The 9,745-nt window shown below is 43.8% G+C and overlaps 1 protein-coding gene across 9 annotated transcripts in view; it reads left to right on the top strand.

Annotated features, from left to right (window-relative positions):
* Atxn7 (ataxin 7) overlaps positions 1 to 9,745 on the top strand; it is a 157,446-nt gene that overhangs the window by 54,558 nt on the left and 93,143 nt on the right. For 8 of the 9 annotated variants that reach the window (XR_008217204.1, XM_052734096.1, XM_052734091.1 and 5 more), the window contains 2 exons: positions 113 to 406; positions 641 to 709. Coding sequence is in view for 8 of the 9 variants with exons in the window: in XM_052734096.1 (XP_052590056.1) it covers positions 124 to 406; positions 641 to 709 (352 nt within the window). In the remaining variant the exon portion in view is untranslated. The remainder of the gene's footprint in view (positions 1 to 112; positions 407 to 640; positions 710 to 9,745) is intronic. The other variant, XM_052734092.1, reaches the window with a different exon arrangement.

The raw sequence follows: 9,745 nt of genomic DNA, 5'->3' as shown, positions 1-9,745 counted from the left end.
GGGGGCTGTCAGCAGCACCGGCCTGCGGGCCGCGCACGCCGCCGGAACTCCGCGGCGCCTCCTTAAAAGCGGCCCCCGCGCCACTCTTTTCCCCCTTTTTGTTACATTGTAGGAGCGGAAAGAATGTCGGAGCGGGCCGCGGATGACGTCAGGGGGGAGCCGCGCCGCGCGGCGGGCGGAGCAGCGGCCGCCCGGCAGCAGCAGCAGCCACAGCCTCTGCAGCCCCAGCGGCAGCACCCGCCGCCGCGGCGCCCACGGCCGGAGGACGGCGGCTCCGGGGCCGCCAGCACCTCGGCCGCCGCCATGGCGACGGTCGGGGAGCGCAGGCCCCTGCCCAGTCCCGAAGCAATGCTGGGACAGTCGTGGAATCTGTGGGTGGAAGCTTCCAAACTTCCTGGGAAGGATGGTGAGTGTCCACGCCTCCCCGTTCCCCACGCCCCCCGCCTCCCCCTCTCCGGCCCTGCTCCCCTCCCCCGCGCCGTGTCCTGTGACCCGCCCCCCTCGGGGGTCAGAGATGCTATCTTTCGCTGGGTGTGGAACGCTGAGGTGCCCACACCTACCCTGTGCGTGCGTGAGCGTGCGTCACACTCCTGGCCACTGACCTGCCTCTCCCCTCCTCCTGTGTGTGTATATCTCCTAGGGACCGAATTGGATGAAAGTTTCAAGGAGTTTGGGAAAAACCGCGAAGTCATGGGGCTCTGTCGGGAAGGTGAGTCCAGTCCCCCTGGTGAAGTTTGTACCTAACCCTGGGGAACTTTTCTTGCTGCTTCAGCCCACCTTTCCTGTTTGCCACATTGAGGATGCTGCTGAAGAGGAGGGAAGGGGGTGGACAGCATTTGGGAAAGTCTGGTTTCTAGGGGCACTCTGTAATGGGGAGCGAACTGGATCCCCCCCCCCCCCGGAAACCTGGGTGCAGCCAGAACAGCATTTCAAAGTGATGAACATAGGAAACCTGCAAGTTTAACCTAGATCCCTTCAGTTCAGACCTTGTTACGGAAAACACTCCGGGAGGAAAGAGTTCTCAGCCTTGAAAAGTAGTTCCACACATATTTGAGAAGAAAACTTGACCAGCCCTGGGTTTCTTAAGGCAAAGAGAGGAATTTTGAACATTATTATTATTATTTTATTTTGGTTTTTTTGAGATAGGGTTTCTCTGTGTGGCCTTGGCTATCCTGGAACATGCTTTTTAGACCAGGCTGGCCTGGAACTCAGAGATCCGCCTGCCTCTGCCTCCCAGGTGCTGGGACTAAAGGCATGGGCCACCACGCCTGGGCATTTGAACTTGAAAAATAAAAGTATTTTAAAATCTCCCTGTTTTCTTGTTTGTGTGGAATTTAAAGCGAAAGTTTAGGATGCTGCCAAAAGATCGTCACAACCAAGAATGCAATCTGTAGGAATTGTGTGATTACTGGCTCTGCTAGGTAAGGGGACAGAAATCTGCAATTTTCTACTATCTTAAGCTGTTTGGTAGAAGGCTACTTTAGGTGGGTAAAGGTGTCCTGCCAGTGAAAGTCAGGTTAGGTAGCTGGATTAAATCCGACCTTGAGAGTACCCTTTTTCTGTGAATCCTAATGCTTACCTGGGCACTGGATGGTGAGAAAGGTCATGGCCTTGAGTCAAGTTTGGGATATAGAGTACTGAGTTAACATATGCCCGTGCAATTTGATTTCTCACCTGTAGCCGTTTATTTTGGCAGAGTTTTTGTTCAGTGCCCAAGAAGTAGAACTTTGGCAGCTGGATTTCTAAATGCAGAACTGGCTCACAGTTGCTGCAGGTTTGAGCTCTTCCCTTTTCTCCTTTTCCCTGCTTTGGCTTTTTCAGCTGGCCACATGGTCTGTCGGTGTTGCCAAGAAGAGTAGCACTGGTGGGAGGCCGAGGAGTGCCTCCAGGTGGAAGGGGTTGTGGAACGAAGTGGCTGGTTTTCAGTGAGGACTGCTGTTTGAGGTGGGGGAGAGGGAAAGCACAGGACGAGTTGGTGATGTTGCAATAGGAAAATCAGTTGTTAGTCCGGTTCTAGTGTCGACTTGGCAGTGTGCCTGGGCTTGAAAAATTAAAATCACTAGGTGGCAACTCTGGTAGGAAGCAGTGGAGTAGAGCTCTAAGGACCTATCACTCTTGTTCTGCTTTTCATTCCTGGTGTGGATGTATTTCCCTTAAATGCCTGACAAGTCTCTAACATAGGATGTGATTGGAGGTAATATTCCCTTGAACATGACGGACGTTTTCTCTGACTGCCTTGATCTCTGAGATGCAACAGAATTTAGTGGTTGAACCCATTTTTGTTCTATTTCACATCTTGTAATGGAAATATAGTCCTAAAGCTCTAAGATCTCATATCTACCTATAGAAGGCCAAAGGGGGTCATGAACCTGTTTGTATTATCAGTTTTTTAGAGGTTGGTTTGGGTGGTTTTTGTTGTTTGTTTTTTGGCAGGGTCCCCCATGAAACTCTGGCTGTTCTGTAACTCACTATGTAGATCTCCAGCTGGCCTGAAACTTACATCTCCCAGCCTCTGTCTCCAGAGTTCCAGAGTGTTGGGATTAAAGGTGTGTACTAGTGTACTCAGTTTACACCTTTTAAAAGCTGCTCTCTCAATTTGAAAGATGCTTCAGCTGTCAGATTGGCTGGAACTTAAGCTTGCATATTTTGAGTAAAGACTGAAGTTTTAATTCTGGCAGTTCTTCATTTGTGATTGAAAAGTCCAAACTTAATGAAAGATTGAGGCTCCCTTGACTTTCAAAAAAAGGCCAGGGAAATAATTGTGTTGGTAAAGTGCTCACTGTGGAAGGCTGAGAGGACCTGAGTTTGATTCTTGGAATTTGTATTACCCACCACTCCCCACCAAAAGCTTGCCTGTTGGTGCATGCTTTTAATCCCACTGCTGGATGGAGGAGGGAGGGAGAGGTGTATCCCTGGGGCTTCCTGTCCAGCCAGTCTGGTCCACTGGGTGCGCTCCAGGTTAGTGAGAAAGTATGTTTCAAAAAGACAAGGTGAGCCAGATGGTAGTGGCACAGGCCTTTAATCCCAGCACTTGGGAGGCAGAGGCAGGTGGGTCTCTTGAGTTTCAGGCCAGCCTGATCTACAGAGTGAGTTCTAAAACAGCCAGGGCTACCCAGAGAAACCCTGTCTTGAAAAACCAAAAACAAACAAATGAAAAACCAAGTTGGATGACTCCAGAGGACTGACATCTGAAGTTAACTTTTCCCTCACATACATGTATATATCCAAACACACCCAACACAACCCTTCAAAACAAGAAAAAACAAAACAAAACATGGAATAGACTTTTGCCATTGTCTTAAGATTATCTCCTACCAGTAAATGATGTTGTGGAATTCAATCTATATAATTCCTTTTATCAATGAAGTTAAATTGAGGAAAAATATGTAGATAAATTGACCGTATTAATGAAACACTTAAGAGTGAGAATCTCTCCATTATGGAAGATCTTTAGGATCTAAACCTGATTCCTTAATTCTTTAGTTTGTGATTATGAGCCAGATAGTTGGCAAATAGCAAACATAGGGTATGAAAAGAGTTGTTTCATCTCTGAAAATAACTTTTCCTATTTGGCAAAGAGATGATAATGCCTATTTCCCAAGGTTATTGTAGAGGGTGAAAATAAATTAGGTAGCATAAAATCACTTGTTGCACAGTGACTTCTTTTGATCCTTTCAACTCCTGATGTTAGAACTGACTCTGCAATTTGTCCTTTATCTAGGGCATCTTTTCATCTTAGGACCCTTGAATGGGCTTCCAAGGATCAAAGTTCTCATGAAAGTGTATGCAAAATAATGTGTGTTCCTACAGTCTAGGACAAGTGGCCATCGCCATTTCCTGGATTCTCAGTGCCAAAGTTCAGAACTGTAAAGTTAGATGCTCTTGTGTTTTTTCTCTTTTCCTTTGTAACTTGCTTTAGTCAGTTCGTGCTTGGCAGTAACTGCCCAAAGACTGATGCTGTGGAGCAAGCTTGGAACGATGAAGTTAGGTGGAAATAGCGTTATTTCTGCTTTGACTAATATATTATGTTCCGTCTTCCTTGTAGCACAGTTGGCGAATGTTAGGATGGTGTGTCAGTTACCTTTCAGAGATCAGCCTGTGGCTCATTTCTTTCTATAAGTTACAATATTAGTTGATGGAACAGTGGGTTTTGGTGAGCTAAGGTTTAAATGACTGAACTCAAAAGATATATTACCTTTTTCCCTTAAAGTTTTAAATTGAAATTCTTTTTTTGTTTTGTTTTGTTTTAGTTTTACGAGATAGGTTTCTCTGTGTAGCCCTGGCTGTCCTAGAACTCACTCTGTGGACCAGGCTGGCCTCTAACTCATGGAGATCTGCCTGCCTCTGCCAACTGAGTGCTGGGATTAAAGGTGTGCTCCACCACCGAAAGGCTTAAATTGAAATTCTACTTTAAAATTTTCACTAATTTTTCACTTATAAAACTTAGCAAGACTTATGTTTAGATGGCATTAAAACGTGAATAACTGACTAGGAATTTGATATTAATGCCTACACCAATAGGGAAACTTAAAGGATAAAAATGTTAAATACTTGAATTTCATAGCAGACTTTCACAAATGGATGATGTCATGGTGGGAGTCCACAATGATGCTGGGACATTTTCTTTGCTTTGGGAAGTCATCTGCAGCTTCACTGAAGTCCACTTGTATGATACCAAGCCACTCTGAGATTTTTTGTTGTTGTTGTTCTCTCTGTCACTCTTTGAAAATACATATTATGTGATGACTCTTCTTTATTGTGTGCATTCCTGGGAGCAGATGAAGGCTTCTGTGCATTGTTGGGTTCAGTAAACATTTGCTAAAAAGTTAAATATATGGGACAAGTAGGAAGATTGGACTGAACCTCTATAGAGTGCCTGGTTCAGAAGACTGACTTTCCATTGTATTGCAGCTCTCTAAAGAGAAGATACCTATATTCCATATTCAGGCATGGGAGTGGGGGTATGTGTAGGACACTGTGATTTGGCTCCAGGGGAGACCAGAGGCTTTCAGTGCTTGAAGTTGCTTTTCCCTGAATTTAGTGCCCACTTACAGTTTCCAGAAAGGGTAAAATCATACGCTACTTCTTAGTTCTGATATTTAGGCATGGGAGAGTCTAGCAATCCAAAATGATATCCTCACTTGTAAATGGGATGCTGTTGAGCAGAATGGAAAGAGGTCAGCAGGTACTATGGGCAGTTAGGTGTGTTTTGAAGCTAGTGAGGTGGAGAGCTGTTGTTGGGGGTATTTTGGCTCTTTTCAGGGGCCTGTCACCCAGCTCCCAAATAAATTCACACACAGAGGCTTATTCTTACTTATGAATGCCTGGCCTTAGCTTGGCTTAGTTTCTAGCCAGCTTTTCTTAACTTTAAATTATCACCGTCTACCCTTTTGTCTCTGGGCTTTTCCCCATTCTCTTACTTCTGTAAATCTTACTCTTACTCCGTGGCTTGCTGTGTAGCTGGGTGCCTGGCCGCTGGAGTCCTCCTCCTCTGGCTCCCTGATTTCTCCCTTCTCTCTTGTTCCTAAAACTCTTCTCCTATTTATTTTCTCTACCTGCCAGCCCTGCCTGTCCTTTCTCCTGCCTTGCTGTTGGCTGTTCAGCTCTTTATTAGGCCATCAGGTGTTTTAGACAGGCACAGTAACACAGCTTCACAGAGGTAAATGCAACATAAGCAAAAGTAATGCACCTTAAAATAATAACAGTTCCCAACAGATAGTCTCAGCACAGACATGGTAACTCAGCAGTACCACCCTGTCCTAGCTAGGGTTACTATTGCTATGGTAGAACACCATGACCAAAGCAACTTGAGGAGGAAAGGGCTTATTTGGCTTACACTTCCACGTCACAATTCATCAAAGGCAGTCAGGACAGGAACTCAAGCAGGACAGGAACCTGGAGGCAGGGCTGATACAGACAGAGGCCCTACTTGTTCCTCATGGCTTGCTCAACTGTTTTTTGTTGTTTTTGTTTGGTTTGTTGTTTTTTGGGTTTTTTGTTTTGTTTTGTTTTTTGTTTGTTTTGTTGTTGTTGGTTTTGGTTTTGGTTTTGGTTTTTCAAGACAGGGTTTCTCTGTCTTGGAACTCTGTACACCAGACTGGCCTGGAACTCAGAGATCTTCCTGCCTCTGCCTCCCAATTGCTGGGATTAAAGGCATGAGCCAATACCAGGGCTACTCTGCCTTTTTATAGAACTTAGTACTGCCAGCCCAAGGTTGTCACTATTCACAATGGGCTGGACCCTCCCCCATGGATCACTAATTAAGAAAATGTTCTTTAGGCTTGCCTACAGCCTGGTCATAAGGAGGCATTTCCTTAATTGAGGTTCCCTCCTCTCAGATCACTTTAGCTCATGTCAAGTTGACAAAAACTGTCCATCACACATCCTTTTCCTTTTCTAGTAGGGAAAAATGGTTTGTGATTAGTTAACTGAAAACGGATAGGTGTTCATTTGCAGTACTCTTAAAGGTACTACATTATAGCCATAAAATCCTTTTCCTGAAATATTTCTTATTTTTCTTTAATGATTCTCATATCTGGTCTCCACACCCAAGCTTTTCTTCTGTATGATTTGAAACATAGAAAAACAGAAATTATTTTGGTGAGCCTTCTTGTAGCCATCACAGCACTTCAGTGTCTAATGAGTCATGGCCCAGTCTTGCTTCATCTCTGCCCCACAGTGAATTATTTTGAAGCCTATCACCAGTCATCATAGTGATCATTTCGTGTTTTTGTCTTATTGCTTAGGCTTCACCTTATATTCTATAGAATGGAGCTGTTCTGTACATTATGCTTTTGTTTTGAGGCATTACCCCCCCCCCCCCCCAGTTGCAGGTCTCTGCAGGTGACAGTCCTTACAGTCTATTAGCATGTGAAGTGGGGATTTAAACCAAGCCTCTTAAGGTATCATTGGTGTCCGCATTCTTTGCCTTTGAACATCTGGAGGCTTGTTGTATGCAGATGCCCTTTGGAGGAGTGCTTGGCCCTCTGTTGTGGAGTGTCTGTAGAGTTAGGCTCTGTAGTGACAAGTGAGAGCAGCTACCTTCCGGACAGGCAGCATCCAGACAGGCACTCCTTCAGCAGGCTTCCTTCCTGCCTCTAAGCACTATAGATATTCTAACAAACTACAGTTTGAGGTCAGAGACTACCCGTGGCTTTTTATGTTGCCAAACAATTGAAAAAAAACAAAAGCAAATAACTCAAAGATGGCATCATGATATGTGACAATTACATGAAATTTGTGTATCAGTGTCCTTAGGGAAAATTGTGTAGGGGCATGGCCACAGGCACTCATTGACTTACATTCTGTGGCTGCTGTCTCCACACAGTGTTAAGAGGGAAGCAGTCAAGGCCATACAACTTAGGATCTCAGCTCTTTACTGTCTGGTCACCACAGGAGATGACTGATCTTGTCCTCTAAGTTCCCTGGTTGATGAAAAGGAACTACTTCCACTGAGCATTGTTGACATATTCCTTAGACATTCTGTGTTGAGGAAGAGAAGCCATGTTTCTGAGCCAAAAGCTTATTTACTGCTGGAGGAGTCTGAATTAGAAGGAAATATATTGAGAGGGAAAAGGCTGTGCTTTAGGTTCCTTGTCTTATCTAGTTTTTTAATTAGAAAAAAAATTTTTTAGGCAGAGTCTCTCCATATCCTTGACTGGCCCAGAAGGATATAAATCAGGATGTCCTTGAACTCAAAGAATCCTGCCTTTGCTTCCCAAGCACTGGGATTAAAGGTGTGTGCCACCACGCCCAGCCATGTCTGGTCTACTTGAAAATTATTTATTTTTTCAAATCACTTTATTCTGATTAGCTCACTAATAAAAATACCACACAAGTGATTTAAGGAAGCCATCTGAACTCTCGCCCAGCCCGGACTCTTGTCTACTTTTGTCAGTGATCGTGGCTTTCTGAGATAAATACTTTCCCAGATCAGTTCACATGGAGAGCAGCAGAACTTTATTATTCTGGTTTCCAGGAATGGTGGCCGTGACACTGATGCTTGGATTCTGTTAAGTTGCTATGATAGCCCGTAACTATTTAGGAAAGGAGGCAAGAGGTTTTGTGAAACCTTTTCGCTTCAACTCTTTAGAACCTCTTCTGTCCTTTAGTTGATTTAGAGAAACCAGAGTTTTGTATGTTTGGGGAATTATTCAAAAGCAAAACTGTGTTTTGATTAAGAATGGTAGACTGCACTTGTAGATCCCACATCTCTATGATTTTGTGTTTGCTAAAATGCATAACACCTAGCATAGTCCATGCTGAATTCCCAAGCTTTGGTGACTTGGTTCATGGAAACCATACATAGCTACCTGCTGAGAGCTGCACTCCAGTTTTCACAGGTTCTTGTGAACTATCTCAAGAAGAAAGAATAAGGATGTACAAATTACTGTGGCATATGACCTACATATGATGTAGGATCTTATTTTTGCTTTTCTACAGTCACTATTTTCTTTGCTCTTTCCAATACATTTTTTTAAAGTCAGCATAGTAAATAATGGACCTCATTATGACGTTTTCATACATGCACATCATTGTACTTTGTTCATATTCACGCGCCCCGCTGCCGCCACCGCCCGCCCCCCCCCAACATTTCTTTTTCATAAGAATCGCCTTCGTGCGCTTCTCACAATGTTCCCAGTACATGAGAATAGGTCAAGTTTAGTGAATATGTTTTGTTTTGTTTGTTTGTTTTTTCAAGACAGGGTTTCTATGTGTAGTTTTGGTGCCTGTCCTGGATCTCACTCTGTAGACCAGGCTAACTTCAAACTCACAGAGATCTGCCTGGCTCTGCCTCCTGAGTGCTGGGATTAAAGGAGTGCGCCACCCCCGCCCGGCTGTGAATATGTTTAATGGTATAGTCATCACAGTTAATGCGTCATCCACCACCATTGTCTCCATTTTACAGATGAGAAGAGTTTCAGAACTATGAAGTAATTCACGAAGTTCTCAAAGCATGTAGCCTTGAAACCTGGGTATGCCTGTCCCCTAGCCTGTATGCTTAGCCATCCTGCTGTGCTGAGCCCATTCCACCTGCTTATCAGGAGCATGAACAGGTCACTGTAACTTTGTTTTCCTAATGTGGTTGAGAAATAGGAACTTTACTAAAAAGCCAAATGAACAAACAAAACCCAAAACAAAATAGAGCCACACGAGTCTTTCTGGGCCGCCAGAGCCATTTCCTCTGTGAGCTGAGGTGTGTGAACTGTGTACTTTAGAAATGATCGGCTTTTAAGAGAGATTAAATGAAGGCTAAGGTTGTAGCAGATAGTAAATATAATCATCTGGGATTTGTACCATTAAAAAAAATCCTTTCTTTTAAAGGATTTTGGAGAAGTGAAATTTCACTCTTTAACAGCCGCTCAGTGCAAGATTGCTTTTAGTCACATTGATATTCAAACTTTATGGCAGTAGTTTTAATAAATGTGCCCCTGTGGTTATTAAAGTATATTTTGATTGAAGTTCTCAGGAAAAAAAGAAGCTATTAGTAGACTTAACAGTTGGAGTTACTCTACTTTTGAGAGAAAGGCAGAAGGTTACATTTTTATTCATCTTGTGGAGCGAGTATTATTATAAGTGAGCAAAGGAAAGAAAAGAGTGATTTAGGCACTAATAATGTGTAACTAGGTTCAACATTCTCACTCCTCTTTGTAATAAAGACTTTTGAAGCATGAAATGCTTTTTCTCTTGTGTATGGTAAGGAGATACTAACGATCATTACCAGGTAGAATAAAAACCAAGTCAG

This window comes from Peromyscus californicus, unplaced genomic scaffold (genome assembly GCF_007827085.1).
Source record: "Peromyscus californicus insignis strain IS unplaced genomic scaffold, ASM782708v3 Scaffold_12__1_contigs__length_115047231, whole genome shotgun sequence".
NCBI lineage: Eukaryota > Metazoa > Chordata > Mammalia > Rodentia > Cricetidae > Peromyscus > Peromyscus californicus.
Note: the sequence above shows the minus strand (reverse complement) of the source record. Positions and strands in the feature narration are given on the sequence as shown.